This window comes from Lepisma saccharinum, chromosome 9 (assembly GCF_977018435.1).
Source record: "Lepisma saccharinum chromosome 9, izLepSacc3.1, whole genome shotgun sequence".
Lineage (NCBI taxonomy): Eukaryota > Metazoa > Arthropoda > Insecta > Zygentoma > Lepismatidae > Lepisma > Lepisma saccharinum.
Window position 1 is genome coordinate 76,408,583 of NC_139237.1, and position 26,937 is coordinate 76,435,519.

Here is a 26,937-nt window from a genome sequence, read left to right on the forward strand (position 1 = left end):
CATTTTGCAGAGAAGTATTTGCTCATAACTGTAAAGAATATTGTTTTGAATTGTATTCACTTGACAACCTTTGATATTTCCGCTAATGTCCAAATGTGTTTTTGGAATGATTATAATGATTTTGTGTTGTGCCATGAATTAGTAAATTATGCTTCTGTGCTGTGAAAATGCATCTTGTTCTAGTGTAAAATATAACAGCCAATGAACATTCTTTGTATGTTTGTGATTTGTAATCTTTAAGGCAGCCTCCTTAAGCATGGAGCCATATTGGATCACATGAAAAATGAGCAACGCTTATGAACAGGTGCCTAATGTATTCATGATGGATGAGGTAAATGAGTTTTTAATATTGCATAAGTAAAGTTTTGTGTTTCCATGTTGCAAATTAGTTTTTTTCCAAGATTAATTTTGAAGACTCCATCAACTGGGTCAGATCTCTGTCCCAGATGCTGTATCCTCTGTTAAAGAAGGGTACATCCAGCTGCTAACAGTTTTCCAAACATGCTGATAGCACCAAACTTAACCCTTCTAATTAACTTACATGCATTATTTTCACAATCATAATCCTAATAATTGCTCATGCTGTTTGGTTGGGGGAGGGGTAGGTTTAGGGTAGGAATGGCCACAAAATCTGGATAAAGGATATCTGGATTTCAAATTGTACAATATCCATTTGGGATATCTGATTTGATGATGAAAACATAGTAAAATGACGAATAAAAGAATTTGTGGATAGCCCGTTAAATGGATAAATAATAAACCTGCACACATTCAGATACCCAGACATTTAGGATAATCCAAATATCCGGATTTGACCATCCCTAGTTAAGGGCAGTTATAAACCCATTTTTGTGACATGTTAGCAGCTGGATGTGCCTCACCCGACAGTCAATCTTGATAAACACCAGAAGTGGTTCAATAAGAAATTTTAGACAACACTGCAAGTATTATACAGAATTTACCACTAACATACAATGTTCAATGGTATACTTTCCATTCTTAACTCCTTAATTAACATTCAAACAAGCGATTTCAATGGGTTTTGCATTGAAACACAAGTCCATGAATTACACATTTATATTCATGAAATTAGTAACAAAATTGTAGAATTGCGCACTCAATTACACATTACTTTTACAGGGGCGGAAACTAGTCAAAGGGTTCAAATTACTGATTTGACTGACCAATGTAATTACAGTTTATCGATAAATTAGTATTTTAAAAGTCAAACAAGGATCTATAAAGAAAAAAAAATATCAGGCATCTCACAGTCCCCCAAACCAGTCGTGACATATTGAATACAAAGCTATAATTTCTATGAAGGTAAGAATGTTTTCATTATTGTACTATATTATATTTTCATTTTGTATTAAAAAGTTTATGAACTAAACAAAGGTGACTTTGTAACATTTTGCTCTACTGGAACCATTCAGATTGAACGTAAAATATAATCATCCAGGAATGTAAAATTATATTTTCACCAAAAATTGAAAGTTGCTTTTAACTTGTTTGTTTGTATGTAATAGATAATGCAACTTGAGTGCATAATTCCAATTTAGAAATCAAAGTAATACACTTATTACATATATATGGCAGTGTATTATATTTTTAAGAAATACATATGACAATGGACAGCTTTTAAAGCTTCTAAACAGAAACAAAATCATCTTAAGTAAATACATGGACTGGCACAGTCAAACTGTCAGAAGAAAGTAAAAGTTCTTTAAAAGTTCAATTATAATTTACTGAAATCTGTCCCAAAACACCCCACTTGCACTGGATTCTTACAAAAATCATACCTTGCACACTTCCATTCAATGTTTGTGGTGTATGATTTTTATGTTTATTTCCAATGTTCTTCTGAAAAATTATGTGGTTCCTGAACACTGTATATGATATCACTGGTAAATTGAGAAAAGTTAATGACAAAAACAACAAAATCGCTCACAAACTCAACTTGCAAGGACAGATTTCAGTCGGATCCATCACACATTTGTACTGTTTGAACCAGATGCGTCATCGTCTACACTACTATCACGAGTTCTGAGCAATGTGTCATCTTCCTTATCGTCCCCATCATCGCTATCTGGAGCATTTTCGTTGTCAGTCTTCCCTCTCTTTGTCGGTGGCTCGTCAGTTTCCCACATAAAGTCGTTACACTCTTCTAACTGATCCCCGTTCACACTGTCACATTCCACTTTAATGAACATGTCCTGACTCTCCATCATCGGAGAGTTGGGTCTGCTTGCTGTCAAGGTCGTGCTACTCTCATCATCCTTTGCACTGAGTGCCTCGGCAGTTGGTTTGTTGCTAATGTCATCAACAACTGCCGGCTTCGGGTTAGAGTCGGCCTTTGCTTGCGTTTGTTGTGGGGCCAACTTCACCATTTGCAACTGATTCAGAGGTGCGAGAATTATACTTTGATTTAATTGGCCACCATACACTGAAGGATTTGTGACTAAAGTTACGGGGTTATTTACAGGCATTGTCTGAAAAAGAAATAGACAATTTATGATACTATCCTAATGTTTATAATCAATTGTTGTACTTCTTGAACATTTTACACTACAGAATGGTGGCATACAAGGGGCATGTAAAAGAAAAAAAAAAGGGCCGATTGGTTATTACAGAATAAAATCAAGCGAGAAAATTTTTATTTTGATGCTATACAAGTGCATACCCTGCATATTTTTCTACATAGTCACCATGACACTCCAAGCATTTTTGGTACCGTGGAACAAGTTTATGTAGACCCTCTGCGTAGAAATCTGCCACCTGGGATCTCAGCCAGTCGAGAACTGATGTCTTGAGAACTTCACTATCATTGAAACGTTGCGAAGCAAGCCACTTTTTGAGATGAACAGAAAGTAATCACTTGGTGCAAGATCAGGACTGTATGGTGGGTGATTAAAACGTTCCCATCGGAATTTTTGAATTGTTGCAACAGTACGGTCAGCTATGTGTGGGCAGGCGTTGTTATGAATAAGCAGAATTCCAGACCGTAACATTCCTCTTTGCCGTTTTGGATGACACGTCGCAGATTAGACAGTGTTCGAAAATACACATCTGCTGTGATGGTTCGTCCCGGTTCCAGGAATTCCACGAGGATTACACCCTTTTGGTCCAAAAACATGGCAGCCATGATTTTGCGATGTGATGGTGATTGCTTGAATTTCTTCGGTTTCGGTGAACCGGAGTAACACCATTGCATGGATTGCTGCTTCGACTCACCAGTAACGTACGATATCCAGGTTTCATCTCCAGTCACTGAGAAAACAAGTCATCCCCATCCTCCCAGTGGGGCAAAAAATCACGTGCTGATTTCATTCTTTCATCTTTGTGAGTGTTTGTCAACATTTTTGGCACCCACCTCGCACACAGTTTGCGATAACCCAGATTGTCCATTACAAATCGGTGCAATGTTTTATCAGACACTTCAGGAAACTCCTTGCCTAGATCAGTAATGGTGAAACTGGGATTGGATCGCACTTTCTCATTAACATGTTGCACAAGGTCGTCCGTCCGAACACTAGGCCTGCCGCTCCGCTCATCATCATGAACATTTGAACGTCCTTCCCGAAAGCATGGCACCATTGTCTTACCTTTCCTTCACTCATTACTGTTGGTCCGTAAATGGCACACAATTCCCAATGAATGTCAGCTGCACTCGGTCCTTTTGCATTGAGAAATCTAATCACCAACCTCACCTTGCATTTGGCGGGATTTTCTATTACAGCAGCCATTTCAACTTCCTCCTACTCGTACCTCCACACTGAGAAATATACCTCTGTTGCAGGTACAGAATACTAAAGCATGCTTCCGTGCACGCACAGCTTCATCAGCGTTGCCAGTCCCAAGTAAAAAATTATCGGCCCTTTTTTTGACATGTGCCTTGTATACCAATTTTACATTCCCAGGCTTTGTTTTCCCACATACATTCAATCTTCATGGTGCTAATGAAGGTGTGTGTAATATTATTTTCCCATATTTTTTTCATATTGGTTTCCTGAAAAACTTAAAATTGAGGTTCCACTGTACTCTATAATGTTAATACGGTGGAACCTCAAATATACATAGTCCCATATATAGATTGACCAATACAAGAATGCCCCTGTGGCACCATAGTCGAATTTTCGACTGTAAGCAAGCAGAGGGAGTATGGGGAATGCAATCAGCTGCTTGCATTGTTCCCATGTTTCTGTGTTAAGAAATTGTGCAGCATTGTCCAAAGGCACAAAACAAGGGGAAGCAAGAGGAGAAAACAAACGACTGTGCTTTTTGGTTCATGAGTTTGCCAGAGGCATTCTTATCTTGGTTAAGCTGTAATGTAGAACAGGATGCATAAATATTATAATGCACCATGAGTAAAATTGCACTTGTTTGCATCCAACTGCATTTTACCTGTGTCTAGTAACTAAAGCAACGTGTTGTAAAAATTTTCCCACATTATATAAGGTCTTTAGCCAGCCAAAATATTGGAATCACATTCCATAGTACTTTATATTGGATTTGTTGTTTACCTGGAGCACATTAAATTTGTACTGTGGTATCTGTATCATAATGCACTTATTTACCTATACCAGTAGATACTTTGCAGAATCATGAAATGTTTTATTTAGGGCTGAGCCGATGAATCGGTATTGGAAAGTATCGGTTGAAATTCATCTACTGATACCAGCCAATATTTTTCCTGCATTTTGGTCTTTCAAGGGGTCTAATTGTCCTTGAAATTATGCAAAATTCAAACTTTCATTTTATTTTGCATGAAAACTGTATTTTTTTTATTAACATATTCTGATGTTTTTCTTGAACATTCTAAAGCAAATATCTTGGTAAACTGATGCATATAAATAGAGAAAAATATTTACACACCATTATTGATCAATATTTTGAACAAATTTTGATTATTGCAATTCTCAAAGTATCGGTATCGGTGGGAATCGGTAAGAGTATCGACATCGGTATCAGAATCGGCTCAAAAGTGGTATTGGCTCAGCCCTAGTTTTATTACAAGGAATGCAATTTGAAGTCCAAATATCCTGGGGAGTTAGCAAAACATTGATGCATTCGAAAAGTGTGAATCAATAATAATATTTTTAATACGTAGAATGGATTGCATTATCTCATACGTCAAATTACTAAGGCAAGTCAAAAATTATTTCTTTTGTTACAGCGTAAACATGGCAGTGTGCACCAAGGGAAAACAGAAATCAGTGATTTGAAGCTTGTCTTGGATGATTTTTGCATACAGGGGGCTTCACGTCGGTGATGGATGTCTTGATCCTGCTTCATGCTTCACGCTTGTCTGGCCATTTGTAAACTTCTCAATCCACTCATAGACACTTCTACATGGTAGAGCGCTGTCCCCGTATTGTACTGAAAGCCTGTGATGAATTTCAGCCCAGAGAAATTGGATCACTGATCTCTGGCCTTCCTTTATCCTTGGTGCACACTGCCAGCAGAGTGGCCATATTTACTCTGCTATAAAATAAATAAAAATTGAGCGATTAATATGAAACCTCTGCCACGTAACCACAAGAGTACCACCTTTCAGCATGCGAGCACTGAAGGCAGTGTTGCCAACCTAAAGAAAGTTATGGTGAAAATGCAGATTTTTTTTACATTTCTCGTACAAGTGCTAGGGATGGGACCTATGTGAAATTTTAATTGATACTGATATAAAATTGCATTTGTTTCATAATGACCCATTCACCTCCTTAATTGTATGTAACCAAGTGACTGAAATGGTATTTTAAAATTGTACAAAACTGCTTAATATGTATTGAGCGGTTTGGGAGTAAAACTTGATAACCCACAAAAGCATGAAACCGAAAAAGATGCAAGTGAAAGTTCATCCATTGCATAGTGGCTCATGTATTAGCCAGATGTTGCTGTATGTTTTTGCCAATTACCGCTACTGTATATACATTATTCATATTGATGCAGGTGTGACTTACATAGTATGAATTATCAGTACAATATAAAAATGATTTCCGTAAAACTACGTTTCGGGATGTAACTACTCCCTTCACCAGGTAGATAGGCTATGCCAATTTAATTATGCCATTGGCTGCATCAAACAAGACATGGATCAAGAGGTATGGTCAAAATGGATAAAAGGTTAAAATGTGATTTAAGGCAGCTGAACATGTGTATGTGGCTTATTCCTACCATTACGTTAGAATCCTGATGAAAAATTCGTAAAAACAGTCGAACACTTTTCCAGAAGTGACTCAGTGAATGCAGTACAGCTGTCTAAGGATGCCTCTCATGGAATGGCGGAAGTTGTGCGGTGTATTTATCTCTTACTCCCTTTCCCCCTACTTCCATTGGGTTACGTCATATCTAGCTCAAATTCTATTATTTCGCGAGATGCGTTGATCACAGCCGGGTTGACCTGGAAGCAGATTTTTTCCTTTGTTGTATCCCACCTTTTGAACATTTTAATCCACTTTTCATCAATGTTCCCGTCCTCTCTGTTTAGTTTATTATCCCTCCCTTTACAGATATACGCTGCTTCGTATACATTTCTACTTAATGGTTTATGATCATCTCTCATTATTTCTCGCTTCTGAATTTCATGTTCTTCCTCTTTCACGTGTTCTGATAGTCCAGTTCTTGGGGTTCCTTCTTTTATATCTTCGTCATGCTCCCCCACCTAATTGTCATGCTCCGGCCAGTTTGACCTATATATTCTTTATTACATATTATATATTTTCCGGAAATCATATACTCACCAACGTAAGTACTTTCAGGTATTTTATAAAATATTTTTTCTTTTTATATTGTACCGATAATGTATATTCATTGTTCACTAATGCATAAGCAACAGGAGACCATGCAGCAATAATACCTAATGTCATATCAAATTTGAATGGAGTGTGGGTTATCGAGTTCTACTCCTGAGTTGCTCCATTATAGCTTTATAAATCTGAAATAACAACAAGATTCCAGAACTGTGCACCAATTTCAGTAATTCTCATCTTATACTTACTTGCTGAAGAACTGAAGCACCTTGACCGGTTACAAATGAAGTTCCTGAACTTGCTGGAATTGTCCTTATGATGGCTTGTCCATTGTTCGTCTGGAAGGCACCAGGGTTGGGAGTGATTGCAGTTATGATAGGCTGTCCAGAAATAGTGCATCTTGTGGCTGCAGATAAAAGTCAATAGTTTAAATATCCATTTTAAGAAGAATTCCAGGTTGATTGATACCGGAGGTTCAGAAATATTACACACTGTAGTGTGTCAATTATCTGAGCAGTAAGTGTGCAAGATAATCACTCCACTACTTTGCAATCTAACTTGTTTGATCAGCAAAATATTATGCTACGGAATATACAGTGGAACCCTCATTTTACATTTTCAGTTTTGTCAGCTTGATCCCCTTGAAATCGTAAAATCGAGGTTCATTGTAGTTACCGAGAGATTTGACCATCTGCAGCTTCGTAATTGGTGTCACCAGGAAGAAAGTACATGATTTTATGCTCCCTCATGTTACATTTCCCCACATTATACAGTATTGGCCAAATTATTGGACTTTCTAAATAAGAAGCACACTTCATTGTTTTGAAAGTGTTCTAACTAAATAAACTTGACGATTGTTATAACTTTTTATGGGATTAAACTGTTTGTCTGCTTCGATATAATCTTGTTTCCCACAATCTTTTCTTTACTGTGTCCCAAGAATAGGTGGTGCAAAGAATAGGATTCCTTGCACATTCACAAAAATGCCTGGAACAATACGTACATTGTTTACCATGTTATTTATGCTATTTTTTGTTATAAAGAAAATAATATTAATTCTGATTGTTGAAAGGGTGTTCTTTATTTTTATCTGCAGATAAACGTAATTTCATATACCACGTCCTTTGTAGTTTCGAAATAAGAGTGATAAAGAAATTTTACAGAAGCAGTGATTAAAATGGCCTCGAATAGAACCAAAGGTGGTCATACGAAGTACTTACAGTGTGTATCACAAAACATTAAATCTGTCAAATTTCTCTACATAAAGTGAGTTTATCCGTTTCATTTTTCAACTAATCAGTCCTTTGGCCAATACTGTACACTACTAAATATTGATGGTCAAAATTACATTTTCCTGCATTTTACCATTTTGGTACCAGTTTCGAATGGGGAAAACACCTTTCACTCGTTCATTTCGTCTTGTTTGACATTGGTACTTACCTATTATGAATTGCCAAACATTCTTTGAGGTGGGATTTTGCTTTTTTCACGAAAATAATTTCAATTTTTCACATTACGAGTATTTATTGTTCTTCCTTTTTTCACTTTCGTAAGGCACAATATGGCGGGCACAGCTTGGCACGTCGTGGATCATCAGTGGGTATGCAGTGTTTCCAACCTTTTAGGCAAACAGTTAAAAAATTAAAAACAAAACCATTCACGCATAGCCCCAAAAACCATTCACGGGAGGTTAGGTTAGGTTCAGTTAGGTTAGGCAAAGTTAAAATTAAAAATATTTTATGACTGGTTAACATATATTCTGTTTCTTTTTTCATTTCATTCTACATCTATCAATGTTTGACACAATAAGGGCTGTTTCACTTTAACTACATTATGCATTTTTCAAAGTTCAGTACTTCTTCGTAGCATGCATCTTTCAAAGTATTTCAAATTTGTATTTAAATGTACTGCATGGTACAGCCGGCAGCCGACGAGAAGATCGCTGAATGAAGGGAGACGGGGCACAGAGGGAAAGGGAGGGTCAGGTTCATTTGCAGAATTTAGGGGTGGTCGGGGAGAAGGAAGTCTTGTTTTCTTCTTGGCGGGTCATTGTCAAGCTGACGAGAAGAGTTCTGGCGGAAGAGCACCTCCCCCACGCGAAAGAGTGGAGTCGCCTGGCAGTACGTCACTCTTCTCGTCGGCTGCCAGCTGTAGTGGCTTGTTTAAAAAATTCATGCACATTTCTCTGCAGTGGAAAATTGCTCTTGAAGAGGTACTCTGATAAGTAGCCTGTGAAGTGATATTTCTTGCATCCAAAAATTGGAATGGAATGCCGGACATTACGCCAAGCTCTCTCTATGTTTTGTGAGTGGATTGGAATTTCGTCGTCCATCATTCTTTGCAAGTTCTGCTGATGAATATGTCCACTTGCAGGTGTGTCGACAAACTCCACACTATGTTTAACTCTGAGCTGTGTGTATCCTGCTCCCTGTAAGTTGATATATGCTTTGCAGCAATCTGATATTATAGTTGTTCCAGGAAGGATGAATAGTCATATTACTTGCAGCAGAGTTTATTCGTTATGATTTTCTACAGGAACCACGAAGAAACGTTTACGGTTTCCCCCTTTCAATTCCTCTGAACACCCACTGCCCCTCAACTGGACGTGCCCTTCTAGTTACACACGTCTTTGTTTTTCCAAACTTCGCTTCATCTACTTCTACAATTACTTACTCCCTGACCTCCTATTGGTCTAGAATTTGCAATTACCCATTCCTCACACACTTGTCTACTGTGGTTTGATCAGTCCACTATTGTTGATTGACTCATGTTCAGTTCGAATTCTAAGAGATCTGCTCTTGGGTACGGCAACAACAGCCATATCTTACAAAACTTTATGATATTTGGTACAGTGAGTTTACTTTCTCCTATAAATGTACCCTTTCTTGCAGAATGTTTAAATCCACACGGAAATCTTTTGTACCTTCATTTAACACATCCCTGGACACTCTTTGTACAGAGATATATCGACTTCCCATTTGGTCCAATGTATAGCTTACATACACTGCCACATTTAGGACATTCCATTTCTTTCTTCATGATTTTATGTTCAATTAAAAAATCGCGTAGATCTTCAAGATCCGGGAACAATTTCGCGATGCATCCTGGACACGTCATCTTCTTGTAAAACAACGGCATGGTTGGAAACACTAACAGGGGGTTACGTCATCAAACACAAGGAACATCAGGTTCAGTACAGGAAGCAGATAAAAGCTACGGCAATTGTGCATATATACATGATTTCCCAGTCCAATAGATTAAACGATGAAAGAAAATACCTCCACGGACTTTCAAAATGCAACAGCAAATCATTGCCGTAAGTACTTTCTTCTGTAAAATTGAAGAAATGCATTTTCCCCATATCAAACTGTTACCTTAATTTTTAAGCCAATAGAAGGATTCCAGTGGTCACTTAAAATAAGACTCAAAAGGTAAAAAGTAAAGTGCTCCCCTGTGCATAGCACCACGCCATGAAGGCGTATAGGGGGTGTGGGGGTAACGCCCCACACTTTCTTGATCCGGTCGTGAGTGAGGGTGATGTGATCAGCATCACGCCCCTGACTGCCTTTACCCCCCAGGGTTTCCCCCAGGTACCCATGTTATTCGACGCTGGGTGGGCACCAGGGCCACTTCCATCGTTAGAAAAGTTCCCGGATTTAAACCGGCCGGGGATCGAACCCGGGACCTTTAGCATGATAGTCAGACACTTTACCGACTGAGCCACCGCGGCCACTTAAAACGAGACTCACCTGTTCTTATCCCATAATTCCTGAGCAACAGCTCCTGCAGTCCTGTGTTGAGAGCTCTGTAGTACTCAGCCTCCCTGCTCGCCTTCTGCAAGTCCTGGTACAGTTTACTGTTCTCGTCAGTCACCTTCTGCACGACGGCCCTCATCTGAGAGAAGCTTTGCTGAAGCTCTCTGTACCGTACTTCGATGCCAGACTGCTTGGATGCGCCTTTGCTTTGACTCTGATTGCCTTGATCTTGCTGGTTGGCTTGCAGTCCATTGTTTTCATTGCCTTGATCTTGCTGGTTGGCTTGCAGTCCATTGTTTTCAGGTGGCATCTCTTCAGGATCTTCTTTGATTTCGCACTTAGGGGTTAAACTTGACAAATTGACCTCTGCCGGTTGGTTTCTGAATGCTTTTTCTTTCAGTCTTAAACTTGTCCTTGCTTCAGTTGAGTTAAGTTTACGTCTTGGTCTCCTGTTTTTAAAAAGAGTGTACTCATTAGTAAAAGCATGTAGCTTTAGCCTCGTCCAAAATTTACAAAAATTACTTTTTCTTTTGAGTGAAGCACGTCACCCCCAGTTGATTGCCAATTGACCTAAAACATCCCACACAAAGTTTGGGATCAGAGCGACATATGCTGGCTGTGCCGCTCATTTTTTTTTTTTCGTAAGGGTAACATGGCTAGAATGTAGGCATCCCGTTGAACATGCTCGAAGGATCTAATCACTTTAATACAGTGGTTACCAAAGTGTGCACCACTGCATCCTGGTGCACTGTGACTGTCTTACAGTGGTGCCGCGAAATGTTCTAATATTTTCACTAAAATTATATGGTTGTTCCAAATATGTGCTTATTTAGCACTTTTTACACATAAATGTTTCTGAATTTGAAGGTCTACATTCTGACTTGGGCACCGCGGAAAAATCTTGAAACACTAAGGATGCCATGAAATGAAAAAGCGTGGGAACCCTTTCTAAAATTGAGGTATGTAGTACAGTAAAACCTGTCTATCCCGGAACATGATGGTTCCGAGCAAAATTTTCCGTCTTAACAGTTTTCCTTCTTATACAGGGTTGACTTTGAATACAGCATAGAGCGCTGCAGGAAAAAATGGAAAGACAAATTTACATTTTGCATTACTTATAATGTAGAGTACTAATGCATGTACGTACATGAATAAAAATGCGATACATTCATCAATTTAATCATATCATCACTCATCCCCATCTTCGAAAATTAGCCAAAAGTGGCACAAAAAGCGAAGTAAAATGGACACTTACAAATATCCATGCCAGGATTCGAACCCAGGACCCCTGGCATCGTAGCATAGAGGGAAAGAGAAACATTGAAATATGGAATAAGAGAGGTTAAGAAAGATTGAGATAAAAGTGAAGAAAAAAGACGAAAGAACAGAGGAGAAATAGACAATGAAAGGTGGAGAAAGAGGGTAAGAGATGAAAGAAAGAAACAGAATCGTAACAGCTATGAGTATTGTAGCGCATTCTTTCATATCGACAATGTTACCGCTAAGCGAGTGGCAACAGAGGCGTGTTCCACTTACAGTATTGCATTGTTTTCTTGTGAGCGAAAAAAATAAAGGAAGAAATTTCCGTCTTACTGAGAATAAAAACATCTTGTTGGTCTTTAAATGGTGTTCCGTTTCCACGTTAAGGAGGTTTCCGCCTTAAGCAGGTCATTTTCAGGTATAAAATCGGTCCGTTCTGGGGACTTTTTTCCGTATTTACAGGTTTCCTTCTTATAGAGGTTCCGGGATATGCAGTTTTTACTGTACATGGAACTATGGTTCCCCCTGGCCCTAACTTGTTTTATCATGACCAATTGCATCCAGCATAACTACTTTACATTTTATAGGGGGTGTTGTGGGACTTTTTACTCACCCTGTACGTAAATACTACCTTTATGAGTATGATGTTAAGTACTTACCTAACAACTGTTAGGAAAGTACTGAAGTTGCGACTTGTACTCTTTTTTTTAATATTAAGCAAGTATGAAGTCGCGATTTCTACTCTTTTTTTAACAGAATCTTGTTATAATATTATACAGTTTGCCAGTCTTTATGAACGAGGAACACACGCTTGTGTACATTGTAATCCCTATACATTCGAGCCAACACTACCGAGATGCATTGTTGTGGAAAAAAACAAATGAAGGTCACTGGAAGAGTTCAAACCTATTGGAAGAGATTAGATCCTGTTTTACATTGTTCAAGGTATGTACATACAAAATTTCAAGACAAACTTTAAGTAAATGGCAGTTTTATGGACAAAAGTTTGGGGCCTCTAGCGAGGGAATCACCCAGTATAATATATACATTTTCAATATCACGTTGCTGCAAATATGTATTCTGTTAATTTCTTGAGTCTTCCATGACCTTCATACCTTTGAGCTATAGTTTTAAATAAACATTCAAGTGATGCCTACATTGTAGGCATGTTATCCTTATGGGAGAAATAAAAGTGAATGGGGCATGGCCAGAAAATGTCGTTCGGATCCCAAATTTCCTGTGGGACGTCTTTAGGTCCACTGGCACACAAATGGGGGGCAAGTTGCTAAATTCTCACATTTTGGGAATTGTGGACCAGGCAAACGTTGCGCTGAATGAGACATTTATGCTAGGTCTAAATTTCACATCATCCTAAGTGTCAACCTTAATGGTAATGGAAAAAATGGAGCTGATGCTAATGCAGATACTCTTGCAGCTCATATTGGATCCAGTTTCTCTGGGGGACATTCTGGCGATGTGGTGACCACCTTCATGGTCGCATCACATTGCGTGAGGAAAATCGTCAATAAATGGCCATTGAAATGTGACACTGGAAAACTTTTTACTGAAAATTTTATTGAATGTGGAATACCAAGATTTTACAGGGGTGTCAGGGTTGCAGAAGAAAATTCACATCATGGTCCTTACTTGCTAAAATGATTCATCCACTCTTTGGGATACCAAACAGTGTAGAAATTCCAAAGCATCATGTTTAAAACGTGGTTAATTCTCAATATTTTCTGCATTCTGAATGTCCCACTTGTGGGGCAAGTAGTGTATAGAATTTGAGATTTCCAGTGCCTGTAAATTTTGAAAATGTCCCGACTTGAATCTAGAACAAGAATAATTCTCATTCAAAACATCGGAATTTTAAAACTTTCTCATCCCAACCAAAAAATTGCATTTGTGCATATTTTTATTAACAAAAGTTGTATGCAATTTCTCTGTAGTTTTAAGCAATAGTTTCCCAGCTCCCCATGGTGATAATTCTTGATAGATGTTTACATTCGTAAACCAAGTTAATAAATGTTTATTGTCCACCGCCACCCAAATAATGCGGGAGCTCAAGTATAAAGAGCACACAGCACTATACTTCTGGTGAATTTGACTGAAAAAGGAAATGACTTGGTTTGGATCTGTGGTCAGTGAAACATAACTGTACACGCAGGCTCCAGAGTGACCGCCCACCCTTGTTTACATCTTGTTGTTTGTTCTATGGTTTTCTATGTATGCCAGTTTAGTTGAAACTGGATCCAGTGTGACCATACCCTTACTGACACTTGAAAACTGTAACAATTCAAAGTGGTTCAGACCACTATAACGTAGAAATCTATAGGTAACCACCATGTACTGTTATCAACCTTGAAAGCTATTTTTTTTTCTAAAATATGATGTTTTCTTACTGCTTTCATGGAATTACCCTTTATGAAATCAGAATGCAAATGCAAGGTGAACTTACCTTACTTTGACAGGTACACTTGAGCCATTTTGCAGCTTGTTACTTTCATCCTCATTTACATTTACTTTGGCTGTATCACTCTTTGTTGAATTTTCACCACTGCAACACAAAATTAAAAGCCTAGTACAGATGTTGGGCAAAAACACAGTAATGGAAGCTAAAAACAAAGGAATTGTAATCAAAATCCAAACCCACGATTTAATGACAATGTGCTATGCATTGAAACAACCAAAAACGTGACACACACTTACAAAAGAGAGAGAGAGACAGAGAGAGAGATATTGAAAGAAACACACTTCAATAACTTTTAACCTAAATCGTCACATACAAACTTCAATAACAAAATAAGGTTACTTAAACAAGTTCTTGAGCATATCAACAGACAGTTTTCTTTGAAATTAATATTCTGCCAACATAGTTAATCAGAAATTATGTGAACTCTGTGTACAATGTTAGGAAAATTAAGCAAGGGCTGAAGAAATGTTGTACATGCTACAATTCAAACTGTGAAACTCTTAAAATCTGACAGTCTTTACATTGTTATTCATTATACATTCAACCTTCAGTTCCCTAAAACACTCAAAATTCTTTTGAATCATCTTACATTCAAATAACAATGATTTTGCACAAATATATATATACATCTTGTGAAAAATCATATTTCCAGTTTAATGTTTTAAGTTTTGATCCTTGCTCATTCAACAAAAAAAAATCTAGGCTCTGCTGCATTTAAATGCATTCCATTTGATGTTCTCAATTTCTCAACAATGCAAATATCAAATCACATGATACATGATTGGGATGGCCCCAAAAAATTTCCAAGGTGGATAAGCTGAATTTTCCAATATCTGGATACACCGATACATGATCAGTCAAAAAAGTGTAATGTTAAATCATTCTGTTCCATTTGTTTCATTTAATGACAGAAAACTTGTTGCATAATTACCTGCCAACTAAATCTGCCAAAAAATGCCTAACATGCAAATGTGATTCCCCAGACTTCGGCTCCTCTGCCATATTACTTACAGATTCCTTCTCCGGTTCTGATGTACTCTGTACATTTGATTGGCTGAAAGACAAAATGATATCTTACAAGCAAATCAATAGGGCTTTTTCTTTTATCTCGGCAACTGCAATGTCAGATTTCTTTTGAAACCTACTAGATATGGACAAATATTAAATTTTAATACCAATCAAATTCTATTATAAAATTTATTGATAATGATAACCAGTAGGTTTATTAAAACCTTTAATTCATGCATGTAACCAGGTGGCAAATGCTTTTGCCTAGGGTATTGGTACAAACAATACAAGTGATTATTAAGAACTACTCATGTTTGTTGGATTTACGCAACTTGAGATTAGTTATACACTAGAATCCATGTCCATATGTCTTGAATGCAATATTAAACAAATAATCTCCATCAGACCTGATATATTTCTGCATTGTAACACCATTGTCCATTCTAAGATGGTGCATGTGACCATTGCCTACCATGTGGCAAAAGCAGATATGCATGTTGTTTATCATTTTTGAATTTTAAGAAGTTTGTAAAAAAAAGAAAAAAAAAAGTAAAAAGTAAAATGCTTCCCTGTGCTTAGCACCACGCCATGAAGGCGTATAGGGGGTAACGCCCCACACTTTCTTGATCCGGTTGTGAGTGGGGGTGATGTGATCAGCATCACGCTCCTGACCAGTGTTTCCCCAAGGTACCCATGTTATTCGACGCTGGGTGGGCACCGGGGCCACTTCCAACGTTAGAAAAGTTCCCGGATTTGAACCGGCCGGGGGATCGAACCTGGGACCTTTAGCATGGTAGTCCGACATGTTACCGACTGAGCCACTGCAGCCAGTTTGTGCCATATATTTTATTTTACCTGCTTCAAGATAAATCGAACGCATCTTTCATTTGTTTGGCTTTAGTAAAATTTTTAAAATGTTTCAATATTATAGAGCAAGGTGAAAAAAATGACAACATTCAGTTTGTCCTAAATTGACCAGAACGAGGAACATGTCCCAGGTTTGAACCAATCATCTCCAAATATGAGCCTAGCTTCTTTGTATCTTACGTAAATCACTTAAATTGGCTTCAGAATTCCTGTTTAACATCCCAAACATGAAAATGACAATTTAATTATCATGGAACTGAAATGAAGCTCTAATCAAACATTATTATTCATCAATCAATATCCTACCTTACACTGGACTCTGAGGTTTCCACATTGGCAGTTTCCTCCCCTATATCTTCTCCTTCACTTGCACTTTCATTCTCTTCAAGCTGCTTCTTGCTACAAGAGAAGATACACAATATTACAGTTCTAGACAGAAGAATAGCAAAATGAATTAAATGGCTGCATTGCCTCTTCCTCTATGCAAAACTATAGTGCAATAGAGGGACACTGCAATGATTTGGATGACTGATGAATTCATGAAATGAATGAAGGAATAAGAAAAATCAAATGAGCTTATAATTCACTTTATGCACAGATAGGCTAATCGGAGCTGGTAATAAAAAGAAGGTAAAGTTCCCTGTGCACATTCCACTGTTTCATGAAGACACGTATAGGGGATGTGAAGGTAGAGTCACACACATTCTTGATCTCAGGCATTTTTGTAGATGATGTTATCAGCACCATGCTCTGGCTGCCATTACCTCCTAGGGTTGCCCCAGGCATGCATTCATTTGAGGATGGGTAAACTGCAGAGGTGTTTTATGCAGAATCTGAACTACAGGGTGAGCATAAAGTCTTTCCCTGATTACAAACTTTTATTGCTAAAGAACTATGCTAGACAAATATATGCAGTTTGTTGGAAATGGTAGCTTAACTCATAATGTTTTGTTATCAGTACACTTCAGTATACTTTGACATGTGCTCCCTTTGTTGCCCTTAGAACGTCTAGGCGATACTCAATTTCTCTCCATGTTTTTGCCAACATCTCTTCCGTCACCGTCTCTATAGCATCCCGTATTAGTGTCTGAAGAGTTTGCATATCAGGAACTGGTGAACTAAACACTGTGTCCTTGACGTAACCCCATAAAAAAAGTCAAGAGGTGTTATGTCCGGCGAACATGGTGGCCATGATATGGGAGTCAAAATAAGAATCAGACAAAACAAAGAAATTGAAAAAAACTTGATGTATTGCACTACTTATTGCCATAGGTTTTATTTGCCTATCTACCGTGGAAGTTGAGATATAAATATTCATAATCAGGGAAAGACTTTATGCTCACCCTGTACTATGTGCCTCCATTGGATATAGATCCCAGGACCGCTTGAATACATTACCACTATACAATCAGGGAGGCCTAAGAACAAAGAAATGTCCATGATTCGAATCTGCAGATCATGGACCACCTCCATGGAATTTGGCTGAGACATTTATGCTGATGGAAATAAACACTATGGAATACTCAAGAATAAATCTTTACAATGGAATACTAATATCAACCCAACCTTCAAATTTTGCAAATGAATTATATAATCATAGCCTACTACAATCCTTCCAGCCTGGGCACTAGGTCAGTTTGCATTTCATTGCAAGAATTTACAATTTCTGCTGCAACTCACCTAATGACACTGATGACCGACCTGTCTGCTTGTACAATAGATGCTTCAGTGTTTGTTTCTTCGCAGGTTTTATAATTTTTCATTCTCCATAATTACTGCTTGCAGTTTCATTAAATTATTAGAGATGCCTTGGTGCTAAGCAAACTTCCAGTGTCAAAGTTGATTATAAATATTGAAAGCTTCTTTTGGATGGAACAAATCCCATCGTTCAATAATAAGACCATTTACTTTGAAGCATTTTGCCGCTACCTTGGAAGTTAACTACTGTTTCTAAATTGCTTACCTTTGCAGCTGTTCTAGTTCCAACTTATATTGAGAGAGGTTCAACGTATCACTTTGTAACAATAGTAATCATAACTTCAAGCATACATATAATAACAATTAAAGATTCACCTACTATCAGCATAAATGTACACAGGTGCACAGGAAAAGTCTTAATTGCATGGGTCGTGGTCGAGTGCCTCTAGCAGAAAAAAGTGTATTACAAAAAGTATGTATTTGTAACGGCCAAAGCACCCAGACTGGAAGGATCGTAGCAGATTTTTTCACACACTAACAAACATGTTGGGAAAAAATCACAATTCTAAAAAACAAAGAGAATGCACCTCATGCTACTCCAGTAGCACCAATTCTGATATTACTGTGTGGTACAAGATTCCAAAGACAAATTTCCTCACGTAACCAACGCGAAATACCTCCTTTGAAGATCACCGCTCGGTTAACAAAAATTATTGTAACATTTTCAGATTTTCCAGATTAATTACCTATTACATCACCTATCCCATACTTTCAAGTTTGCACTTTTTACAGCTGAGGAATATCCCATAATGTATCTGATTACTAGGCAATGGGAATAACAAATGAGGAAGAGAACTCACAATAACTTCCAGCATTGTTATTGGGATATAACTGGCCAGACAATTCAATCTTGGGATTATTGCTGGATGAAGGTCTAACTATTAGTGAACAGATATATATGTGATCTACCTTACAAAGGAAATATGCATCTAGGACAACTTTACCCACTACTTAAACATGCTGCACTGACGATGAAAAACAGGATAACATTATTTACTGTGATGCTCAGGACAATGCTTACATATGCATGTGCAGTGTGGTAACAAAGTGCCACAAGAAATCATGACAAAGCATGCAGAACAAAGCAATGCCAATACATGGAGCACAGATATGCCTAAACATCCAAATTAATTAGATTGATAGATTGATTTGGTGTTTTAAGTCCACTTTATGCACAGTAAGGCTAATTGGGACATGACCTACAGTTTAAAGTGGGATCCAAACCACTTGTGCCTCAAATTAATTAGAGAAATGCTTTTTAATGAAACAATATTTTGCCTTCACACAAAGGGAAAAAACAACATTATTCGAATCATACATTCACATCTTCTTCCAACGAGGTCCTAGAAGAAGAATTTATAAAATACCAAGACTTAATTAACATAAAAACAGCAAAAGAATGTATGAACAGTGAAGCAGCTTCGACATTGGTCATCAAATCAGAACAGATGTCATATATGGTAAAATATAATTGTATAATTTCCAATATAATAGATTATGATCATCATATGACCTCTACTAGGTCTAGAACCTGTATATAAGTAAATCCAATCCATATGTCAAATGCTCAGTTTGCATGACAGTTGCGCAAAAGGGAACATCGCCATAAAACAAAAAAACACAAAACACGACATGAATAAAGGTCACAGTAACAAAATAAGAATGCAGGGCAACAAATGTTCCTGAAACTTCCAAAAATGCAAAACTGCCAAGATTACCAACGAGATCAAAAAAAAAAATTACGTTATATTGGAGAATTGAGGGCTATCTTGTTGATTTTAACATTACACTGACCAAATTATGCTAAAATAATAAATTCTAACAATGGATATCTTCAAATTAACTACTCCTACCTAATTCTAATCCAAAAGCAATTTTTGGAAGGTTGATTCTTTAACATTCTATACCAGCATAAATATTAAAACATGAAAATCAGATTGCAATCACAAAATATTAATGAGACACTTTACAGTGTGGCTAATCTAGGACCATGATAAAATTCAAGTATAATTCCCGGTTTTCAAGACGAATTTTCAAAAAATTCAAGGCTACAAGCACATGTTTTCTCTATTTCAACTTACGTATTACCGCCTCTCACCACCCACACACATACATATTAGCAATATAAAGGGTACGTGTGATCCCAATGTATCCAACAATTCTAATTAAATTAAACAGGATATATATTTAAAATATTTAGTTTAAAGTGGGGAGTTTACATTGCTACTTCACATACTCAGACTTGAAATGCATCTACAAACACAAGTCACAAATGTTACAGTTTCTACTCTAATCTACGAAAAACTGTTAATTGCATAAGAATTTCAGACTAAAATTTACCTAATCATTAGAGGCACATATTTTTGGTAAATAAAAAAGCAAAATTTCGGTACGAAAACTGAGTCAATTTCGGGTTCAAAAGCGGTAAATAAAATAAAATATCGGTGTTATAGCGGGTGAAAAAATGGATGAAAAGTGGTATATAAAAAGACATATTGGTTTTAAAATTGTGAATATAATCCTAAATTTGATATAAAAACTACACTTATTCCACAGAATTAATATTTCACTTCTAATAGCACATTTATGAAGTTATCAGAGTATTAAGTTTATTTCTGTGTAAAGGGGTCCATTTTTGCTTCTCCAATATTAACAGCAGAATTAATCAATTTTCCGTAAATTGCATAACTCTCAGGATAATTCAGACCTTGGAAGGTGTCGCATCAGTGAATAAACCCTGAATTTCGTGTTTAAGAGTTCATTTCGCTTTTTGCAGTTCATTTCGCATTATTTCGTGACAAAATATGGTCACAAAATGCATCTCACACCTTTCAAAAACATGAAAAATTAACACTACAATGTGTTTTTCAAATTTCGTTTTTTCGTTAAAAACGAAATATGCATGCCCCTACTAATCATCTTCAAGATATCTTATCTTCTGTTTGTCTGACATTGTTCTGCAAAACACACTAACAAAGTAAACAGGTTGAGAGAATTCTGTTTTATTTTCCGTCCTGGATAAAAATAAAAAATAAACTAAAAATCTTGCCTCAGGGCATTTATAAATATGTATAAATTCGATAGGATTTGGATTTATAAAAGTTGCAATTTTTCACGTCTCCGGAGAAAAATTCAAACAGAATTCACGCATAATTCCCGGTAAGTAGCCACCCTGCTTTAGAACTAAAGCAATCCTAAATTTCAATTAAAGGATAATAGCAACATTAAAAATATGATTATTTTCTTGTAGTTTACGGTTATTACAAGCATAAGAACAGTTTTTCGTTGTGACGTTTCAGGAGAACAAAAGAGAAGGGTTTTCAAAAGATTGATGGGAAACACAGAGTTGAATGTCTGGGAAGCTTCGTTCATTGCAGAAGAACACTGGAATAAATTAAATAATGAAAATGGTAACATAGATCCAGTATGGAGTTCTCTTTTTCACAAATGGAGTAAGCCACCATCTTTAAAATTTAATGTAACAGAAAACATCAAGAGACTTTGTGAGAACAATGACGACTTTGAATTACCTGATGATATTTGGGATTCATAATTTTAAATAAAAAATAATGTGATCAATTTTTTTTATTTGAAATAAAAATAAAACAGCCTGTTTCTTTTCACAGTTAGGTTCCTATATTACAACAATGTAACATTGACAATATCCATTATATAACGGATTATTTTTGTTTAAAAAATTGCTAACCATGTTATAACTGTATCTTTAGTCAAAATGAAAATAAATGTCTGATGAAGGGAGCGTGTGTTCTCCTGAAACATCACAACGAAAAACTGTTTTCTTATCTTTGTGATAACCGTAAACTACAAGAAAATAATTTTACAATGCAAGTAATGCGTACATACAAGAAAAACTAAAAATATGATGTTTATAATTTTGCTATTATCCAATAACTGAATTATTTTAGTGTAGCGGTTCCTGAGACTTTTGTCTACAGTGGATCCTGATGTAAATAAGGGACTTTTTTTCCTTTTTCTTTTTTTGTAAAAGTAGGTTCTACAGAGTTAATATTTCCAAAATAACCATGTGGGTTACTCAAAATGAAAAACATGAAGATAAAATTTGAGTAAAACGTGGAATCTTGGATTAAAAGGAAGGGGGGAAGCATTTATATGAGTTTTGGAAGGCACAAAAGTCACTAATTTTTTCTTAAAGAGAGTCTCCCCCCCCCTCCTTCCTACATGTACAAGAATGTGATTTTCCAGCACCAATACATATATTACAATATTGCTAACTTCAACTTAATATTTATTGTTACTTATTCTGATGTAGGTACTCCATGTATTGATTACAATTGAATGCAATTGCACTGTTTTGCCATTATCATGTAGCAGGGTGCGAAATCTCGGTGGGAATGGGGGAATTCCCCCCACCAATGATCTTGTCCAGAAATCCTCCCCCAAAATTTTTCCAGGGGGGGGGGCATTTTGTTCTAATAACAAACATAAACAATTAGTTTGGGATTCGACTATACTTTGCTGGAATAATATTGAAAACATACACAAAGAACAGACAATAAGGAGCCTCATCTCTAAAGACACTGAACCCAGCAATCCCCAGAATACAGGAATTAGTCCGACGTGATATTTCTTTCCCATTTATCATTGCCTTTTGTCAGCTACCGCAAAGTATATACATATATTAATGAAACACGCAATAGCAAACTACACTATCTACCAAAAAGTAATTGGGCACCTATGATGGTGGTTAATTTAGTATCTAATTTGAATCATTTAGTATCATTTAGTGGGACCACTGGTGGTTGTTCATGGCACAATGAACTCACAGTATACTGTACAATACTAGACAATGAAATGCTCCCAACCTTGTGGCGTTTTTACGGAATGGACCCCTGTTGCTTCCAGGATAACAATGTTAGGTGGCATGTTTCGGAGGCTACTATGCAGTGGTATGCCGACAACAATGTTCACCGATTGGTCTGGCTTGCACAGAGTCCTCATCTCAATCTCATAGAACACCTTTGGGAGGCATTGGACTGGCGGGTGAGGTCTCGGGAGATGCGGCCAAATTCCATTGTCCAACTGAGGGAGATCTTGCAAGAGGAATGGCGACGCGTTCCAATGGACGTCCTCCACAAACTAGTCGAGAGCATGCCTGACAGAGTGGCTGCTGTTATAGCAGCAAGAGGTGTCTCCACGAGGTCCTAACAGGGTTCGCACCACCAGACAACCATTTTGTACACGTGCCCAATTACTTTTTGGTAGATAGTGTATTATCTCCTTAATGTCTTAATTTTTACCCCTCTTAGTCATGCAAATCATTGCTCATAGCTAGAGGCATGCAAATTTAGTTTCTGACGAAAACACGAAATATGAAATAACATGCTGTAATGTTCCTTTTTCATGTTTCTGAAAGGTCTGAGGTGCATTTTTCTACCCTGTTTTGTCAGGAAATAATGCAAAATGAACTGCAAAATGCGAAATTGACTCTTAAGCACGAAATTTAACGTTTATATACCGAAGCGACACTTTCTGAAGTCTGAAGTATCCTGTTGAGTTATGCAATTCACGGAAAATTGATTAATTCTGCTGTAAATATTTGAGAAGTAAAAATGGACCCCTTTAGACAGGAATAAACTTAATACTCTGGTAACTACACAAATGTGCTATTAGAAGGGATAAGTTTATTTTGTGTAATAAGTGCAGTTTTTAAATCAAATTTAAAATTATATTCACAATTTTAAAACCAAAATGTCATTTTATATAGCACTTTTGATGTGATTACTCACCGCTATAACACCGAAATTTTATTTTATTTACCACTTTTGAACCCGAAATCGACTCTGTTTTTGTACCAAAATTTTGCTTTTTTTATTTACCAAAAATACGTGCCTCTACTCATAGCATTGGTAATAGTATATTCAAATCTTCAATTTGTGATCAAATTCTGAATGAAGGACAGTCGATGTAATATATTGTATATTTTTAATATAATTTGATTATTTAATAATTAACACATATTTAATGACATTATATACATATACATATATGTGTGTGTGTGTGTGTGTGTGTGTGTGTGTGTTTGCTCCTCCCCCACCCCTCACCAATCTGCAGTGATTTTGCACCCTGTCATGTAGATAAAACAAGGAACATGTACATTACAGAATGCTACTTCACATGAATCCTAGGCACATCACAAAACTCTTATAAAAATCTCTGATAAGAATTGTGAAACCAGTTGATCTATCACTCTTAAGATACTCCATTTGCAAACGGTAAAGGCAATTTCTTCTCTGGAAAGTTTGCTACTGCATACATTTTTGTTCATTGTTGACTCATTGCATATTAAATTCAGATATAAAAAGGGCATTTCTTCACTTGTTAGTTTGTTAAATACAACACAAAACACACAAACAGCATGATACGAGACACTTGAAAAGTTGTTGCCAACATGTGAAAGAAGAAATTATATAATGTCATACGAGATAATTCTCATCGAACAAAATTTACAGCCTTCATGAAAAGATTATTTGGTTCAGCACGAAATCGTAACTAGTTTACTAAAAAACTAGTTTGTGGAAGTGGGGGAATTATAATATACAGGGTTAAGGAAAATGCTTGTCAGGGTTTCAATATTTTTTCTGGGGAGGTCAGGAACCATATAACCATGTCAATTGGAGACATTCTGAGAGTTTTCTTTCATAATAAGGAAAAAAGGTATATGCAGAGCACTGGCATAGATAATTATGCATGCAAAGTTTAAACGAAACTATTCTTGCAATCACCTTCAATAACTATCAGATTTTCTGCACTATGACCAATTACCTTCAATTCGAAGTATTATACAACAAAGTTACAAAGTGACTTAGAATTAAAACACTTGTCATCACAAAGTAAAATCAATTACCTTTGACACAAACAAATTTGACACCTCAAGCTTATAAACATGGTTCTTTAACAATGAAAGGATGCCACATTTAAACAAAGTTTTTTATAAAAAGGACACTGAAGCATGTTAGACATTGGCCCTGGTCATGTAAACACCAAATCAAATTCTTGTGAACAATTGAGTGGCAAGACCATCATTTACAAATTGCCAATTTCTAGAAAAGAAGGGTTTATTTTTCCACTTTTGTCATCAAGGCCACACGTGATTTTCAGGTCTTTATATAATCTTCCTTGGAACATGTTCTAAATTGGTGTTTTAAGTCCACTTTATGCACATGCACAGTAAGGCTAATTGGGACTGGACCTACAGTTTAAAGTGGGATCCGAACAACTATGTGCCTTGACCGGGTATCGAACCTGGGACTCCTTGATTACAAGGCAAAAACGCTACCACTGCATCATCATCTCATGAATTTTCTAAAGTAGGACTATTAGCATGTGTTTATTTTCATACAATTAGCCATTGAGAAACTTTATTTTAGACATTTAGAGTGTGAAACGATATTATAAACTGAAAATGCAGAAGCATATATTCTAGACTAGCTAGGCTATTTGCGAAGCCTGAAGTCTAGAGAATAAAATACAGGAGGAAAATCGATCAGAAATTGTAAATAATATTATTCATATCAGTGAGATGATGCTGATTCTGGAGTTGGCAACCTGATTTCTTATGAGTTTGCAACCCGATTTCTTATGAGTTGGCAACCAGATTTCTTATGAGTTGGCAACCAGATTTCTTATGAGTTGGCAACCTCATTTCTTATGAGTTGGCAACCTCATTTCTTATGAGTTGGCAACCTTATTTCCTATGAGTTGGCAACCTCATTTCCTATGAGTTGGCAACCTGATTTCTTAGGAGTTGGCAACCTGATTTCTTAGGAGTTGGTAAATTTATTTCTATTCATAGCCTAGGGCCACATGACATTGTGAGATAGCCCAGATGTTGGACTCAGTATACGTCACTGTGAAAATGGTATCCCGATGTTTTATGCTTTAATATGAGGTTTAAGTCTAGTATTTAAATTTATTTTTACGTACTATTACTCTCATATTTTGTGGTGTTTTTATGATTTCTTTCCCAATTTCAATATTACCTAAGAGCTAAGCTAAGTAACACATGTTTCATTTGCTGTATAGTGTGAAAGTTCTCTTACACATGTCTCCCATTTACCTAAATCCATTCAGCATGCTTCAGTTTCATTTAACACATTTTAAACATATGTGTAAATAATTTATACCATCAAGAAAAAAATGTCCATCATTATCAACACAACATTAAACTAGGAGATTCCTTCTTCAGCTTATCACAGTCCGAGTGCACAAAGTTCTTCCAAATGTGAAAGAATAAAATTTTGATCACAGAATCACAATATCACCATCATTCTTTTACTGTATCACAAGCTAGTTGCACATTTATCTCAACGAGCAACATGTATTCTTCACTTGACTTGCAAAAGGTGTTATACAATACACTTAACATCTTGTCCACAATGGTTCACATGGAAGTCACACTCCTACAGAGCAAGCTGAGTAGTTATTTCCAAAGCACAACCAGCTTCTTACATTCTCCACTGAATTATCTTCTGAAGCACCTTTAAAAAGAGATCAAACATTTTGCAACAGTTCCTTTGCGATGAACAGACTGGATACGTAATCACATAGACATAACTGCATTATTGAGCAGAATATCAAATGTAAGCATACAGAATACATATTTGATTAATACAATAATATTTCAACATTACAAATAACAGACATTTAGTAAAATACTGCAACAAATGTATACTTCCTTAGCATTTTCTTTTTCAGTTTAATGCCATAAAATACTAATTGTCATCCTATCTCACTGCCATATGTGACTGAAAAGTATATTCAAGTAATCTTTTCTGCAAGAAACCTTTAACCTTTTACATGCCACTTAATAAATGCATCATGCTTTATTATTCAACAAAATCTGTTTTCATAATTTGTTTACTTTTACGTCACTTTTCTACATTTTCGAGATTAATTGTGATAATGCAAGTGAATGATGATTAGGTGAAATTAATAGACAAAATAAATAAACACATATGTTCAGGCTAGAGCTCAATCCAAAACCCTAATTAAAAGACTGGGTCTTAAACATACTCAATCAGAAATTACT

The 26,937-nt window shown here is 36.6% G+C and overlaps 1 protein-coding gene across 7 annotated transcripts in view; it reads right to left on the reverse strand.

Annotated features, from left to right (window-relative positions):
- Positions 1–1,076: 1,076 nt before the first annotated feature.
- LOC145992157 (uncharacterized) overlaps positions 1,077–26,937 on the reverse strand; it is a 51,704-nt gene continuing 25,843 nt past the window's right edge. For 5 of the 7 annotated variants that reach the window (XM_083128432.1, XM_083128431.1, XM_083128430.1 and 2 more), the window contains 6 exons: positions 16,416–16,508; positions 15,166–15,288; positions 14,220–14,318; positions 10,496–10,950; positions 6,995–7,152; positions 1,077–2,489 (listed from right to left, as the gene is read on the reverse strand). In XM_083128432.1, the coding sequence (XP_082984558.1) occupies positions 1,986–2,489; positions 6,995–7,152; positions 10,496–10,950; positions 14,220–14,318; positions 15,166–15,288; positions 16,416–16,508 (1,432 nt within the window). In that variant the 3' untranslated portion in view covers positions 1,077–1,985. The remainder of the gene's footprint in view (positions 2,490–6,994; positions 7,153–10,495; positions 10,951–14,219; positions 14,319–15,165; positions 15,289–16,415; positions 16,509–26,937) is intronic. The other 2 variants (XM_083128433.1, XM_083128436.1) reach the window with 2 other exon arrangements.